This window comes from Porites lutea, chromosome 1 (assembly GCF_958299795.1).
Source record: "Porites lutea chromosome 1, jaPorLute2.1, whole genome shotgun sequence".
Taxonomy (NCBI): Eukaryota; Metazoa; Cnidaria; class Anthozoa; order Scleractinia; family Poritidae; genus Porites; species Porites lutea.
This window is the reverse complement of record NC_133201.1, coordinates 2057240-2075200: the sequence shown is the minus strand read 5'-3', so window position 1 is coordinate 2075200 and position 17961 is coordinate 2057240. Positions and strand designations below refer to the sequence as shown.

Genomic DNA, 17961 nt, shown 5'->3' with positions numbered 1-17961 from the left:
AGCAAAAGATGCCCCAACTTTACTTTACGGCTGTAATTAACGAAATGACCAATCAAGTATCTGTATTAAAAAAGTAAGTCAAGCACTCAAGAACATCTAGAGTCGCACGTCGTACAAAAGGTGCTATGATCGAAGCTAATGAATGTGCAGAGCTGCTTTGTCAGTTCATATTAATTGAAATCATTGACGATAAGGAAAATGACTTGCACCGAAAGTTACCAGTAAAATTGCCAAGAAATGGATAATGAAAATGCCTTTAGAGAACAACGCTATTGGAGAGAAACTGCTGTTTATAGAAGTTACATATAATGCTAAATCTTTAATCGTAAGAATCAAGCTTACAAAAAGAACAAATCAAAACTCATTTGCCATCGTGTTGACTTCAAAGGTATTGATTTCCTTGTGTGTTTGATATTATGTTCACTGGATACGGAATCAATGACACTTGTTATACCGATCATTTTATAGATACTTCAGTATTGTTTATATTGCATCATTTACCTTTTGTTTAAGAAGCAGGACATTTGTAAGGACCTTTTAAAAGTTCTGTCATACTGATGTAACGTATAATAAACGTAGTTAACGGGTTTGCCGATCATTCACTTACAAATCTCGAATTGAGCTCACGTTAAGCAAGGTTTAACCCAGTTTCACAGACTCACAATAGCATCATGGCCTATCTCTCTGTCATCGCCTTGGCCGACGGATTTCAGCATGCTGACGAGCCGTTCTTTTTCAAGGCCCTCGCCTTGGGTGACGTGGCCACCAAAACCTATCGCATCCGCCAGTTCGATTCGACTCCACTACTAACCAGCTCCGCCACTGCTATCCAAACTTATAGATACCAGTCACATCTCCATGGTTGGGACCTCCACTCCACCGGTCTGCCTCAGTGTGCAGTGGAAACCTGCCTCCTTTCCTTCCTCCAGGAGTTCATCTTGGACGTTTTTGAGGGCAACCAGCCTGTTCCCGAGACAATCACCATTTGGGTGAAGGGAAGACACCAAATGGCCCTATTCGGTCGACTAGTGGAGTCTTTGCCTTGTCTCGGTATAGCCCTTCTTGTCCGGGACTTAGAGAACATTTCCTGCCCACCGGCAAAACAGTTACTTCAACTCCATGACAATAAGGCAACCACCAGAGACAAAATCCAAGCATATCTCGACTGGATGTCCGAACAAAACCTCGAATAGACATTGGTTTTCAGAACTTTTACGTGTTTCATTTTCACTTCGCCGAGGACGGCTCAAACTTAAGGTCGGAGGAATGTTAGGAAGTAAATTCAAGTAATAAGTAATCTTTGATTTCAATAGGGTTTTACTATAGTGGCGTTTGAAGTTAATGATTTTTAAAGTTTTAGCTTTCAAAGTTTTCGCTTGATATAGCTTTGCTGCTTTTCGCTTTGTTTTACGAATCGCTTTAGCAATAATATTTTGTACAAGAACACTTTATTGATTTACATTTCGACGGCTCGTGTCATTTTATTGTACGTTTGATTACTTAGTGTTCGTTAACGCAATAATTCTAGAAAAAGCAAACAGTGTTTACAGCAGTAAGTAGTCGGCGTTTCTTCTTGTTTGAACACACGCTAGCTGGCCTTGCAATTTCATTCATATTGTAAAATATTGTACATAAATGCTGTTTCGCTGACCTAGCAAACTTAGCTAACTTTTGTTCCAGTACTTTTACTTTTACTTTTTAAAAATAGCAACGCAAACAAGCTATAACTACCTCTTTTATTTCATTTTCATTTACTTGTAAATGATTTCTGTTTACACATCTATTGTACTCTTTTGTTTTAAATGGTTATTCATCAAATCATATACAAGTAAGTTGCTTGAACTGATTTTTCGATTACATAGCCGATTACATTTGTAAGCTAAGTTACGCTACGTCTACAAGAATAAATCTGTTGGAACCAAAGTTCAGTTTGCCTTTGCTATACCAGTTATAGTGGTTTGATCCCGGACCTCAAGAGAGCTGACGTCTCTTTCCCGCAAGCGAGTTGCAATTGAGTCTAGTTTTCCCTAGCTAATTGACAGTTAAAGCGCGAAGTTCCCGTTCGGTGTTCAGATCGTTCGAAAGTGGAAAAACCTCCCGTCACATGTAAGACCAAAAGACTTAATAACCAGAAGACTTCAGATCTAAAGGTACATCAGTAACATTTCGTTTTCATTATTATTTACTAGCGAAAAAACATCATACATTATTAAGACAATGCTGATAAAAAAAAAAAACAGCACAATCCCACTTCTTTTTTCCTGCATATATGTATTTGCAAAATACAGAAAACGATTTCATATGAGTAGTACTTTTTGGTGCCGTAAGTGCTCAAAGCCGTTTATCAATTCAACAGATTGGGTAGATAACTAATAAAATTTTATTCGTCACTGCAAAACTTACGTAATCACAGCAAGTGAAAGCGCTAAATCTTAAACAAGGAAATTGTTCTACTGACTGTCGCTTCTCATTTTTACTTTAGTATGAAGACTTAAGATAATTTTTCACGCTTCTTTTCTATAGCTAATACTCTACAGGGGAAATATGCAAGTTATTTTCTGAGATTCTTATTGATACATAGATTAAGTCTATTTTGATCTGGTTAGTCGGCAATGTATTGAGAAAATCGTTTGCCTCTGTTCACAACCGCATTAAGAAAAATAAAGCTTAATAACACTGTACACGAGTGAACTGAAACTTTAAGGAATGTTGCATTCTACCAAAAAAAACGCGAAAAAGTGTCAACAAACCAATCAAAATTTACAACAAGAGAGATAAACCCATTTTTTATTACATGTTTCGTAGTGTCATGGTATGTGACAGGTTATGTTTACGCTTTTCGCCGTAGTCATGGCAAGTAACCAGAGTTGCGATTATAGTGGCAAACTAAAAAAATGCCAGTCACACTTACCATACGGTTTACTGTGGTAAACTTGCCACTTAGTTAACTTTCTCCATAATGTAATGTGATGTGAACCAGTATCACTAAATAAATGACCGGTTTATAATTTACGACCAAAATGCTTGTAAATATAAGAACATATCTTTCAAAGATACTGATATTCCTGCTACCATTACTCTAAATTCACTGTGAAAGGGGACAGATTCTTATCCTACTAACTGTCGCCTTACAATTAAAACCGTTCAACAACACTAGTTTATTGTTAAATGTAACATGTGACGTTTGCCTGTTTTGTTATAAACCCGCGAAAACTTCAGCCTTCTAAAAAGTGAACTCTAATGCATTTCCAATGCCATTGTCTATACAACTACATGAATGGGGAGTGAACAACGCAGTAATCCGTCCATGTTTTTCCAAGGCCATTTTTATTAACAAAGTCATCTTCTACGTAGGAGAAACAAGAAACCATTCTACCCGATTAAATTGTATACCTGCTTAACAAAACGTTTCACTTATCTTTGAAAAATATATCTAAATACTGTAAAGTCACTGTGATAGGGGACAGATTCTTATCCTACCAACTGTCGCCTTACAAATAAAACCGTTGAACAACACTAGGGTTAAGTGTAACATGTGACGTTTGCCTGTTTTGTTATAAACCCGCGAAAACTTCAGCCTTCTAAAAAGTGAACTCTAATGCATTTCCAATGCCATTGTCTATACAACTACATGGATGGGGGGTGAACAACGCAGTAATCCGTCCATGTTTTTCCAAGGCCATTTTTATTAACAAAGTAATCTTCTACGTAGGAGAAACAAGAAACCATTCTACCCGATTAAATTGTATACCTGCTTAACAAAACGTTTCACTTATCTTTGAAAAATATATCTAAACACTGTAAATTCACTGTGAAAGGGGACAGATTCTTATCCTACCAACTGTCGCCCTACAAATAAAACCGTTCAACAACACTAGTTAATTGTTAAGTGGAAAATGTGACGTTTGCCTGTTTTGTTATAAACCCGCGAAAACTTCAGCCTTCTAAAAAGTGAACTCTAATGCATTTCCAATGCCATTGTCTATACAACTACATGAATGGGGGGTGAACAACGCAGTAATCCGTCCATGTTTTTCCAAGGCCATTTTTATTAACAAAGTAATCTTCTACGTAGGAGAAACAAGAAACCATTCTACCCGATTAAATTGTATACCTGCTTAACAAAACGTTTCACTTATCTTTGAAAAATATATCTTCTAGCATTACTCTTTTAACCTTGCATTTACTTAAAAGGGACGAGATTCCTATCGTAAAAAATGTTGCATTTAATCTATTGTAATCTACCTTGTAAAATCATAGACCAATCAGAAATTTTACAAAGCACGTGCCTATTTTCTGGGAGGTACGCAAAAATAAAACATATGCAGATTACAGTACAAATTCTTGGCAGTCGAGTCTTGCAGATTTACATAGTAAGATGTCGACCCCTACATTGCCAAACTCTACTAAGAATCCTACAACGTCGACATCTACTCCTCGTACAGCGCAAAAATCCACTCCTAAATCCTCAAAATCTACGCCAACAGAGCAAGCTGCTGGACCTAATACTTCGAAACTGAAGCCTACTTTACCATCGCCAAAATCTACTCCGCCATCTACTCCTACATCGCTAAAATCTACGACAACAGAGCCAGCTGCTGGACCTAATGCTTCGGCAAAGGCTACTCCACCGGCACCGCCAAGTCCTATTCCAGAAACGACAGAGTCTCCTCCAACGCCGTTGCAATCTCAAACCACTTCGAAAACGCTTCTTTTCAAAAGGAAAAGCGATTCTTCAAATGATGGCTTCAACGCTAAAGTTTTAATCTTGGAAGAAACACTGATAGGGTACGTCCACAACCTATCACACCCAAGACGCAATAGAGGGAACACTATGAATTACTGCACCTTTGTTCTGCAGACTTCAGCCCAAGAGACACAAGAAGCGCTACTCTATTCAACGCACAAGAGACCACTATTACTAGAGAGTCAGAATAATCATACCCCTGTGAAACTGAAGCACTTCACCTACACTGAAGACAGGGACAAAATCATCGTCAACGATATGACAAACATTGCAATCCCTCAACAGTGCGAGTACTCATTTCAGTACGACGAGTCCACTCTACTCCAGAGTGAACTGATCACCATCTTAGACATCCTAAACACACGCAGAGAATGGGATGTTGTTACTGTACGTGGAAAGATATTGAATGTGAAGGATCAACGTCAAGTGGGAAGTCCTCGCAAGCGACTTAAATTGATGGAGGCAGTACTTGGCGACGTCAGTGCTACAATTCCTCTAGATCTTTGGGAATCGCAAATTGACAAAGTACAACAAGGTAAGTTGATAAAAGTTTATATTTAATAACCAGTTTCCAAACGTAGTTTCCGTTATGTGTTTTTCTTAATTCAAATAATTTTTTGTACGCACAATGTTTAAGTTCGCCGCTCAAATAAATATTAGGTGTAAAGAACGTATGCCGTCGATATTTGAGGAATAATACTTTTACCCCGATTCTCGTTTGAGTGACTGGCCCTTTAAAAAACTCACACCTGCCCCCTTTATGTAAAATTATTATCGTAGAGAGCGCACAACATGGACTGACCTGTGACTGTTTCCCTCATTTTTGTAATTTGAATTTTGTTACTTGTATTATCCAGTTCTTCTTTTTCCGAACAACTGTAGTACCAAGACGAAACTTTCTTGAGCGACTGTATATGAATCAAAGGTAATTTTAAGTAAGATTCCTTGACTGCATCTGCATCAACGCCTTTTCAACAAGTTTTTCTTCTTTTTGCAGGTTTGGTGTATACACTTACCAATTTACAAGTTAGAGTTTGGTCAGGAAAAAAGAAGCTATCGACGACGACACGTACAGTTGTTCAACCATTTGATGACCCTGTATTGTGCCAAATTCCCATTAACAGCACAGATACAGAAACAGAAGAAACGTTGCAGGTCGGTGATTTACATTCAGTGCAGAAGATTGAGAAGCATTTTAAGTGTAAACACTGCAACAAGAAAATCCTCCAAGGCACTTGTACAGATGTTATCCAATGTGAACGTTGCAGCTTCATTATGAGAACGACCACATGTGAGAAGAGTGTCACTGCAAAAGTTGTTGTACTTCGTAATGACCAACAGCTGTCTTTGAAGATAGATGACGTTGTACTAACGAAGATATTTGGAGATGTAATATCTATTGATGACAACACCTTGGCAGAGAAATTACTCTTTCTTGAGAACTTTGCTGTCACATATAACACTGACACTTTACTTGTTTCAGATATTAACATATAAATACGTTGTATTTACGCATTAGATTTTTGGAGATGTAACATCTATCAAAGAAAACAATTGTGTGAGGGTTATATCTCTTTTTTTAGAAACAATGCCAATATCACAATGCAAGAGTTCTTTGCTTCAATAGTAGATTGAAAGCAGTAGGGACTTTTTAACAAACGTTATTTTATTCGGCGTATTTTCTGTTCTTCCGCTAGGGTGAATTAATACGACGCGTTTGACTCGAAAGCTAACGAAGATAGTCGTTCAAATAATGAGCTTAACTCGTTTTATGCCTTAAAGGTCTGCATACGAGTGATAAGCTATGAATCCATTCCAAGAAATACTATCAAAGCTAGAATAGCTTACAAATGTTGTTTTCACTGTTGACTACTCAGAAATCAACAATGTTTTCATCAGGTCCAGTAACGCCAGCCATTGTTTTGCATGTTTTCGATGACAAATTTACGACATAATCAAACGAATCAAAATGATATTGCCAGTGAACTTGTGGTAACTTTGTTTCGGCCATTACAGTTATCTATGTTTTTTTTCAAAGTTTTGTTAAATGTTGAATTATTATTAATAGTAGTAGTATAGTAACAAGAATTAAGGTGGATTCTTCATTACAGGTTCACTGTTGATATTCTAACCTAGAACAAAAAAGATCATTCTGCGAATACTAGAGGACAATGCAGGTGTAAAAATATTGCTACAGGAGGTAATAAATCAAAACAGTATTAGCGATCAATTACTATTTGTAATTTCAGTTACCGTTCCATATGTTTTACACAGTATTTTTATAATAATTGTTTTTAAAGTAGTATACGAAATCGTAAGTCTCATTAAATCCAAAGTTGGACTTCTTAAACGAAAAGAAGAGACTCTAACTTAAATATTTACAAAAAATAGTTGTGATGTATAAACCCTGTTTAAGGGAAGGCGCAGGGCATAAAGAGAGTCCCGCCAGGTTTTTCGCAGGGAGAGGGATAAAAAATTTATTCTTGGGAGAAATACTGAAACTTGAACACACACACCGAAAAACATATCTCTCAGTTTAAACTAACAAGAAAAGGATTCACACAATGTTCATTTTGTTTAAATATTTTCATATATTCCTTCATATGTCTGGTTTGAAAGTCACATTCTCGATATCTCAGCTCAAAACTATATATATAACGAATGTGTCAGATCACCTAACACATTATTAACAGGAGCACCCAACGTCAATTTTCGGAAAATATCTGACCGGAAAACGATTTGAGATCTAGAATTTTCGGAAAATTTACTGTAAAATTTATTACTTGCCTGCTCCTCTAACATTTTTGAACATCTAAAAAATGGTATAATTGCCCATTTTTAAAGAATTTTTACCCTAAAAAGGTCACCTAAGCATGTAGATACATGTATGGAATTTTATTGAGGACAATGGTTTTTCGTTTCTCTCACGCTCCGTAGAATACGTTCTTGATAAGGAAATACCTTAGAAAAACATGGCATTATTCAACAGACGAAAAGACACATTTCATTCATATTGATATAGGCAGTGGTATAGCGAAAGGCATTAAAGTTAGCTCTTCAAAAGTCTGAATTTTTTCCGAGTATATAACTATGCGACATTTTTTACGATAAAAATCTGTCCCTTCCAAAACAAAAAGTAATGCTAGAACAAATGTTTTTCCCAAGATAAATGCTTAATGTATTTGCAAGCACTTAGAGCATAAATTTCATAGTTTGAGTGATATTCAACGATAAACGTTTATCAGTCAACGCTTACTTCGGCCGCCATCTCTTTTAGTTTTTCAAACTTGTTTCCAGTTCTCCTTGACCGTTCTGTTGTTTTTAACTCATGTAAGCTTCATTTAGAAGTGTCACGGATATAATCAGCAAAATACTAACCCTCACCCAGACGGGAAATTTTTTGTTCACCTCAATGGACCGAGATTTAGACCGGGATACGCCACTTTTTTATTTCCGTTGATTTAAAACTTTACAAGTTGTTATATGACCATACCGCACTTATCATCGTCTAGCTTTCAACAGCAATAGAAAAGATGTCCAAAGACACAGGAAACAAAAGCCACATTCGACTGCAGCACTTTTCCCAAGATAAAACAGCTAACTATTCCTTGATAAATTTAAACACGTCACGTCAAGTTACATTAAGTGACAACACTAGCAAACACTATCTTTCTCGCGTCACGTTAGCATGCTTTACAAAAACCCTTGAAAGACGCTTTACCTTATTATGCTTTACTACATATTAGCTCTTTTGTATTCTATTAGAAATACATGACTATTATAATTTATTGCACTTTCACAATTACACTTTGTTTGAAGGGTTTCTGCAAACCACTCTAACACTGGATGACATTTTTTACAGTGCAAGGCAACAATCCATAACCACAAAGATCTATTTCAACAATGTCTTATGTCTGTTATCATTTCAAATTCACAATGTTTTCGAAAACAATAGACAAACGTGATTAATAAATCTCCACTATAAACCTGACGATAACGTACTTGACAAAATGTGAAATTGTGATAACCCTGTAACAAACTTCTTTGTAAACTTTGTCATTACCATTCAACCCAAAACTGTCAGTAATTTTTGCTTATTCAATCAAACTTAAAAACAAAAACAAAAAACCTTATACAGATCACACTAATTGACATTACAGTGTAAACACACTACTATAAAACACACCGTTAGCTGTGATAACACTGAACAAACTTAGGACAACATCCTCCTTTCTCATCCATTTTGTTGCTTTTCTTCTGCATAAGTTAATTCCGAGTAAGTATTAGCCTCCACAGAGGAGGGCGGAGGGGTGCGAGAAGTTAACTATATTAATGCAATACACTGTCCCACTGCGCCCCGGTAAGTTCCACGTAGTGGTTCTAGTTTTTATTTTTTCAGCCATGCGGAAACAGCTGAGCCCGTAATGAAAACCGCTGACCATATCAGTGACAAGATCTGACTCATTGGATTTGAGTTCTTAACGGCGGAAATCAAGGCTTTACATCGGCTGGTTATACCGGGAAAAATCATTCTGAGCTTTAAAGAGGTCATTCTCCCGTATAATAACGAGAAGGTTCAGTCATGGTGAGTTGCGTACTTTCCTTTTTTCGTTCCTTACGCTTATCACCTTACGCGATTTCCTAGTAAACTATAAGCGTAAGTTTAAAAGTGGTTATGACCAGCATAGAAACTTAGCAGAGACAAAAAAATGTGGAAGAAAGCTTTTGAAATAAACGGAAACAATTTCGATCACATGTTGAAGTTTATATTTCCAATTTTATCGTGATTAAGTGTAATTCATAATTTAGATGTACTCCTGCACGTGGTATTTCCGCGTCCCTTTAAAATTTTTGTATTTTTATTTTTAATTAATGCGCTGGGATTACTGTAAGCTTTTCAGAAGTGTAGTAAACAAAAAAATGAAATGAAAAATGAAATTCTGAGATCTTTATGATCTTTATGCGGTGTATCCTCGATTTTAGTTCAGTAAAAAGCAAGCTTGTATAATAAGTTAAAGGTACTTGTCAAATGTGTGTTAGCATCATATTAATATTTTTTGATAGGTCTTGATGAACTTTTTAAATTCAGCATTCGCATAATCAATGTACCCAGTTCTATTTGCACAAGGAAATTCTCAAGGCCAAAGAGTTGTGACAATAATCATTCGTGAACGAAAATTTTTAAGAAGAATCTTCAAGAAGAACTGACGGCTAGAATCTTCGATTGTAGCACTTCGTTTTCTCGTGTCGGGTACGCTGACTCTGAGCTGCATGGCCTGAAGGACATTTGAAGAACTTCAACTTAAAGAAATGTCTAGAAAACGTATAATGAACATGTAGCTCTTGTAAAGGCCAGGGTAGTTTTTTATTCTGTGCCTACACAAAAAATTGAACTTGTCAAGGACCATGGCCAAAACGTGTCTTCTTAATTATTCTAACTCACAGTGTTTAGTCAGCTCAAAGGAAACTCACTAACTGAGCCTGTTGGCGAGGAGAATGTGCCCCAGTTACAACTTTAAGCAACAAAAGTCTCAGAACTGTCCAATCCTCGCCGAAAATTAAGCAAGAGCGGTTAGCTTTGGCTTACTATTTTTCAGTTTTCCTGGTCATTAAAGATTAAGGACTTTTAAAATAGAGCATAGAGGGTTCTATCAATCAATCAATCAATCAATCATTTATTTTAACACGTTGCGTCAAAGAGCTAAAAAACTCGTTCAAAATACGAACGTGTATAAATAAAATCTATAATAACTACAGCTATATAATATTATTCAATTTTAAAAACAACTCAATAAATATATACATATAAAAAACTTGGTAATAAAAACATAAAATATCAAAAGCTAAAACCGACTAAAAAGCCACATACTAAAAACGTGACTAGGAAAACTATAATACTCGTTCTAAAACAGTTGAAGGCTACAATCGTGCACTATAAGACGCGTTCTAGATTCTTAGCATTATTAAATTCAAGAATAGTCAACATATTTTGTAGCATTTTGCAATGACTAGAATTTACGATTACATTTTTCACATTCTGGGCACGAGACCATGGCCATATGGGCCACTGCTTGTACCTAGGTCCCTACGAGGAAATCATATAATTAATTGAAAGATTTTGTTTTGTTCCATACAGGACATTGACATGGTCATCACTTATAGCCTCATGGGGATGACGTGCCTGTGCTGTGTATTCTTATGCATTATGGTGTCATATCTCTGCGTTGTAGTGAGGCAAATTCGTCTAGGCTTACGTGAATTCCTTCAAGATGAACGAATGAACTCAACAGAACCCCTAGTGAATCCGAGGAAATCATCTGAATACAGCTTAGAGCCGCAAGTGGTTTATCGGAAGCAAGAGAGACCCCAAGGAGATTCCGAACGCGGCAAAGCAAAAACTTTAGAATCACCAGGTTACACACCAAACATTGAACATTTTAGAGCACACCCATTCAGCCCAAAACCTAAACGTAGTAGCCAAAAATCCAGTGATACCTCTAAAGATAAAAACAGCAACCCAAAGAGAACTGAAGCACTCGACGTCGAAAGGACCATAGAAAAAAGGGGGAGACTTAGCTCAATAAGAGCACTTGCCCAAAACGTTCACCAATCAGCAGTTAACTCCAACCCGTGTCAGCTTGTAGGTTATCAACAGAGAAACAGTGTACCCCAAGGCTGCCTTACACCAAACATCGAGGAAGTTAGAATGAGCCGCAGACCCAAGATGATTGTTAATATTGAACGCGTCAGCGAGGACTCTAAGTCCGATAGTGAGGATTGCTTTTCTGGGAAGACAGGCGCTTGGGAAAAAGTGCCAGAATCATTATTTTCAAAGGTGGATCAGTGGAACAATTCTGCAATTGAAAGGTGTGGAACGATGGACATTTCGAAGATATGACAATTCCGCCTGGACCTCAGAGGGTTTAACCCCCTTTAACAAAGAAGCTATATGGCGGGGCAGGATAGGGGCTGGGAACTCGGAAGAATACGGAGCGGGAGTTGGGAGTTCCGAAGGGGGGAAGCGAGAAAAATAGCCTGGGCCGAATTACGCAACAATGCTTAATATTTCGCAATCGAATTATCATAAAACGTTCGCACACACGGCGAGCACATGTCTATCTTATGCTCGGGCATTCAACCTCTTTCCCAGGGCTTTTCCCTAAAAATATGGGAGAGGCCCTGGGGACGAGGTTGCTGGGACATTACTTTTTCGGGCACTGCGACACCGAGCCCGAATTCTTGCAAGCGTGATTACTCAAACAAAGGGTGTGTTCTTTTTAATGTCAAGCGAGTACTTCACCTCGGCATCCCTCCCGAGCACCAACAGTGACTGAATGCCGCCTCTGTGCATGCGCCTTGGAGTTCTAGCCCCAGACTCTACGGCCAGTGCTTGAATGTGGCATGAACGTCTCTTCAACATGTCTGAATCACTAACCAAAAGTCTAAAAATCCCGATCGAAATATTTTAATGATTGCCTTCAAATGCAGTGGTATAAAAAGCTTAAATATGTTAGTTTTAAAAACTGAAGGTAAGAAAGACAGCGATTCAAATCTAATACACACACAAAAAAAGAAAATATTCGAAAATTAGAGTGTTTTTGACTGACCCCAGACTGCGTGACATGTCACGAAAATCTGTACAGGCAGATGTTAAGCGTAAGTGTGATATGCTATCAGTGCAAATAGCGCGGGTTCTCAGAATGCGAATCGAGTTAGGTGGCTTTCAGGTAGTTTTCTTTTTGGCCCTGCTGGTAACATTAGCTATACAGAAGCTTATTTTTTGTCACGTTGGATGTATCTGTACACAAAAAAGATTTTTTTAACAGGATAAAGCCAGTGTCTAGCTTTGGTTTGTCTCGGAGCTAGTACTAGAAGTCCTAGAAAGGTCAGAAAGTAAGCAAAACCAAACTGCAGCGGAAAACTATTCGAAAGAATCCGTTAAGTTACAATATTTATGAAATAAAAATGTTTAAGAATGATCCAAAAAGATGTCTCCTATAGCCAGCACATAGGATGTAACTGACCGCAGTGTAAACATCTTTTATCAGGTACTGCATGAATTCTGCGTTTCATGGCTGAGCCTTTCCTCAGGCAGTACCGATTACAATGTACGTATAACAATTTTAACTTTTTAAAAAAGATTCTATTATACTATTATAAAACTATACACCGTTGGAAATAAAAGTAATATCCAAAATGACAGAGCATTTCGACTGTGTGGTATCTTGGAACAGCCAGGCCAGAAATAGCTATTTTGCCGACGGGACCAGAAGATTGGGTTGGGCCAGTAGGAATTGCCAGTGTGGGTAGCTCTCTGAGATATGCATGTATGGTTGATTGTTGCAAATCTGAATTAGTCTAGATCAGCATTCATTCGAGCTCCTAAATTTTATTTCAAGTTACTTGTTAAGTCTGTTATGTTTGTTTGTAGGTATTTTACAGTCGTTAGTTTCCGCGTACCCCTGTTCCCGAGTTTTCGATCGGCACCGCAGCTGATTTCAGTAGGCGGGGTTATACGCTCCCTTTTTTCCACAAAGTGGTTTGGGGTTTTTGCATCCGGGGGTGACTAACCTAGGCTCTACACGAGGTTTATTTGTTTATTATTTTTGTCATAGTGGGTTTTGTAATTAAATGCGGTCTTATTATCTTACGGTAGTTTTGCAGTAAACTGCATGGCTTTGAAGTCCTTGCTGAACTACAGGCCCCAGCATCTACTCTTGTTGATTTGAGTTTCTTTCTGGCTTTTCTGTGTAGTGTAGGTATATGTCGTCATTAATCTGCCGTACGGAAAAGATGGCGGCTGTACATTTTACCACAATACCTTTCGAACCTAACACGGCCAATTACACATAAAGTCATATTGGCGGAGGGGGGGGGGGGGGGGGGAGCAAAATTTGTTCCTGTAATAGCAAGATTGCCTATCCTAGGTTTGAAGTTTATAAAACTTTTTTGTCCCTTTTAGAGCAATTTTATGGTTTCCATGCGCTAAGAACTGTGGGTAAATGTAGCAGTCGACATCTTTTTAGGTACGGTGGATTCAGCTGAGAGTGACAACGGCTTTTCGCGAATGCGGCAAATGAATTGGAATCTACCCTAACCCCTGTATCAAGTGATGTCAGCAGAGAAAAATTTAAATTAAACACAGTAAAATATTTTATTTGTTGGTTTATTTTCAACAAACTCCAGTCCAAGTTCCATTCAGGAGACACTTGCCATAGTTGCAAGGGTGTTCCCCGAAAAGAAGTTCCAAGGTAAGCCACAGAGGTGTTCGATGGATAGGGATTCAGGTAAGACAACTGTCCGCAGACCTAAAAGAGAGTTGCATGTCGAGAAGGAGAACGTCTATTGAAATCTTTTGAAAATTAAGAATTAAATAGGTCAGTGCAGGATATGGGCTCTGTTCAGTGACATTCTTTACGAGTGTAACTGATATGAGGCGGAAATTAAGCCAGTTAGTGTGTGAACCTTTATATTTGATTTCCTCAAGATAATTTTTAATTCTCTCATCAGTAATAACGATCCCTAGCCGGTTGCGGCACATTTACATTTAACTGTGCTGACAACAAAAACAACGAAACAGGTATATGACTAGTTTCGATCCTTAAATTTGTGAGACAGTTAATCATTTTATCGTCATAGTAAACATTAGATAGACTAACGAGAGGTCAAAATTTTTTCACGTGACACATATTTACCCAAGATAGTTTCCGCGTGAGCGAGACTACTTCCTGGCTTTTAAATCAGATTGTAAGCTGTGTTTGCTATCCTCGTTTGAAAGAATGAATAGGTTCTACGGAGGGTTTTGACTACATTGACATACACAACGGAAAATTGAGACTGAGACAATCAAAAAAGCCGGCCAGGTACGTACGGAAAGGAATTCGTAATTTTATTGTGGTATCCAAGGCATCTCCGGCCTCTACGAAGGCCATCGTAGCTAGGACATCTTGGGATCTAGGACTGATCCGCGGGAAAACATTCACTGTGATTTATCGCTCTTTTTATAACATAGCCAAAGCAACTTTTTATGCAACATATTTAGATATCATACATTACGTAAATTCTTTTTATTGTTAACTTGATGGGGCGAGGAGCTTAGCTTGTGCCCAAGCCGTGCGAGGAGATCGATCTCGGCTGTCTGGGTTGCCATGACCCCTGGAGCAAAGATGGCGTAGTACTTCACGACAATTTCATTTCATGATTCTTATTTCATTTATTTTTATTTGCCCTTTCACATACTTATTACAGAATAATATAGAATAATATTATACCTGGGCAGGAGCTCTCAGCAAACCCTTTTGTGCTTTACGAGGAGAGTCCCTGCACAAGTTTACAACAATGATTTTATTTTTAAGGTTATAAAACGCATATAATTCGATTGTAAAATTAATTCCAGCACTTTTCTTTTCAGAAGTGACAAAACATTGTGGGCTGGTTGAAAAAAAAACGGAGCTTATTGAGTGTTTGTTAAAACTGTGAACAAAGGCAAAACATTTTCAGTCAGTTAAGCGAATCAATATCTAAAATTATTACCGGTAACTGCATGGCATTGACAACAAGGCAAATAACGCCAGCCATCTAAATAAATGTTCTTAACCAAAGGAGAAAAACTCACTAATTAACAGACCAAGAAGGTCTCTTGTAATTGTCCTAAATCTCGATCTAACACTTCGTCTTTAGGTATATGGTAAAAAGGGCAACAACAAAAACATGCAACTTGTCTTGGAACATTGCTGCAAGACCAGCTGAATAGTGATGTTGCACAATTTACCACCCAAAAATCAAACCTGTCTTGCAACAAATCAGGGAGTTAACTACAGGTTTAAACGAGGGTTGTAAAACGCGAAACATCGCCGCTTTTCAACTCGTTTTGCAGAAATGTTGCAAAACAAGTTGCACATGTTTGTTGACAGTTTTACCGAAGCTTTAGTCTTAGCATCGAGGATGTGTTTTTCGACCCTGGCAGCAAAGTGATTATATTTTAGCTTTTTAAACTGAATGCAGCTAAAAAATGACAGATGCACGTTAGAAGAATTTGCAAAAGAACCTTTTAGTAACGAAAGAAAATACTAAAGCAAAAAAATCAGAGAAAACATTACAATCATTATTTAGGATTCATTTAGTTCCAAAGCATGACGTCACTTCCTCCGGGTACTTTAACCTATTAACTCCCGGATGTTTGTACTCTTGCAATGGAGGTATAAATCAATGGCCCTGCACGTTCGATGTATTAAAATTCTAACTTGACTCCGAGGATTTTTGGACAAAATTGCAATTTTTACTCGACTCCATTGTCTCGCAATTCCCAGAAGAGATTTGAGCACAAAGAAAACCAAAGCAATGTAAAAATATGACCAGAAAGCCTCGGAGTCGTGTTAGAATTTTAACATATCGAACGTGCATTAGCTATCAAGATCTGGGGTATAACGTTTCACTGCAGCCTGTTCGAAGATCGGTGTTTTATAAGCTTAGGAAATATATGATCTTTTTGATGGTAGGTACACAATTCCAGAAAAGAAAAGCATTCTTCAAAAGTTGGAATAATACACTATACAATTCACGGTCAGAGTGACAAGCATTTTCTGATGGAAGACCCGGTGCGAATCCTCTCCTACGTTCTTGTAGCTCTGGTAGCATTACTCTCTGTCGTGGTTATAATTTTGGTGAAATCAGTGCAGCAGCTTGGAAATCTTATCACCGCCCTGCAGAATACCCGCAGAGTTTCCTGTTCGTACAAAAATCCTACAATTGCGATAGAGTTCGACGAGCAAGGGATCAGCGGGGCCAAACCACCAAGACCTACAAGCGCCTTTTTAAGGGGATCGATGGAAAGCATTATTATGGTACCTTCAAGGCGAGCGTCCCCTAAAGAAAGGCCCTCCAAAAATAAGAGCAGCACAAGTGACAAGGAAAAGGTCCCTTTTGGAACTTTTCAGTAAAAAAAATGAACCAATGAAACCCTCGCCATTTCTTGAGTGGCTTTCTCTCAGGCTATTTTCCGACAAGTAAATTGATGGATTAATGAAGGTCTATAAAGATTTATAGACTGCCTGTCGCCTGTATATATTTGTGTGTCTAAAAACTAAAAACTATTTTCAAGAAAAACAGAATGAAAAAGTACTAGAAACGGTCAGTGTTCAGTTAGAATCTATTTTTTTTTTTGCGATACTAGGATGTTGGGATTGAATTGAATTGATGACTAAGGCTTTGATTCTTGTTACTAGGGGTATATGTAAACAAAAAGGATACCAGCTGTCTGATGTATGCTGTCAGTTGATTGTAGGGGACGTAGACCCCGTGGTGTGGACAACCTTTCATGGTTGGGTGGGTGATGAAGGGGCTGACGCAAGCATGTTTGTAGCAAGGATATGCCGGGATACACCCTATGCTCCCCCCTCCTCCCCCCGAACTAGCCCCTTCCCGATTATGCTAGCATTTTTTTGGCATTAATGGTTAAACAAACATTTTTTTCACACTTTTTCTGTGAGGTGAGGTTACTTTGTTAGTGCTTTTGCGTTTTTACTGTAAATGAAAGGACCTACGTAAGTTGTAAAGTTCTTTGTCGCCTGTTGCATGTTTGGGTTCATTAACTGAAGCGTGTCAATCGCTTTCTGTATTATGAATAAAGCCATCAAGCTAGAGGTATCTCAGACTTATAGTTACAAATGAGTGTTTTCTTACCGCTGTTTGCCACACTGTCCCTATGTTCCCTACTTCGTTTACTGCGAAGACAATAGCCGAGGTTGCTGCGAAGGTCTCAATGAGGTGGTAGCTTTGACGGTTGAAGGTTAACTCCATTGTGACCCTCTGCTTTGTGCGCTCTATTTTCCCGCCTTTTCTCTAAATATATCATTAAAGACTGCGTACCCTACGTACAGGTAACAACGCCCCTGCTAGCAAGAACCGTTTGATCCCCTGTCACCCTGTTGATTCAATACTAGAACGCGGAGCGGTTGGTTAGACGTTCCAGTGGTCTTAAGATGTGAAAGTCGAAATAATTTCCATGATGTGCATTACCTGAGCCCACTAAGAACATTTGCTTAAAAGGAACGCTTGATCGTCAAAGGAAGGTCTCCATAACACGGTGAACGAACGTAACTGAAAGGTGCATCAGGAGTTATTTAAACAAAAATCCAACATCCCATTCAGCACATTCCCCGCCATTATTTCTGATCGAGGCTTGTGTATATTCTATGACATGCAATGAAAACACG

General features: G+C 38.1%; 1 protein-coding gene and 2 long non-coding RNA genes across 3 annotated transcripts in view; all 3 read left to right on the top strand.

The window, feature by feature from the left end:
- The window catches only part of LOC140933719 (uncharacterized), a 24648-nt gene extending 11701 nt beyond the window's left edge, over nt 1-12947 (top strand). The window contains exons 2-3 of the long non-coding RNA XR_012165079.1: nt 9147-9332; nt 10884-12947. This is a non-coding gene — a long non-coding RNA (uncharacterized lncRNA). The remainder of the gene's footprint in view (nt 1-9146; nt 9333-10883) is intronic.
- LOC140933710 (uncharacterized) lies at nt 4874-6849 on the top strand. The gene is made up of 2 exons (XM_073383327.1): nt 4874-5282; nt 5745-6849. Exons 1-2 carry the CDS (start codon nt 5006-5008, stop codon nt 6242-6244), a joined length of 777 nt encoding a protein of 258 aa, XP_073239428.1. The 5' UTR covers nt 4874-5005; the 3' UTR covers nt 6245-6849.
- A 1458-nt stretch (nt 12948-14405) lies between the features above and the next one.
- LOC140933705 (uncharacterized) lies at nt 14406-17399 on the top strand. Its single transcript, XR_012165078.1, has 2 exons — nt 14406-14610; nt 16246-17399. It is a non-coding gene; the product is annotated as an uncharacterized lncRNA (long non-coding RNA).
- The last annotated feature ends 562 nt before the right edge of the window (nt 17400-17961 follow it).

Coding starts and splice junctions, on each gene's coding strand:
- LOC140933710 (XM_073383327.1), top strand. CDS start 5,006: ATGACAAACATTGCAATCCCTCAACAGTGCGAGTACTCATTTCAGTAC. Junction 5,283..5,744: donor AATTGACAAAGTACAACAAG/GTAAGTTGATAA, acceptor TTCTTTTTGCAG/GTTTGGTGTATACACTTACC.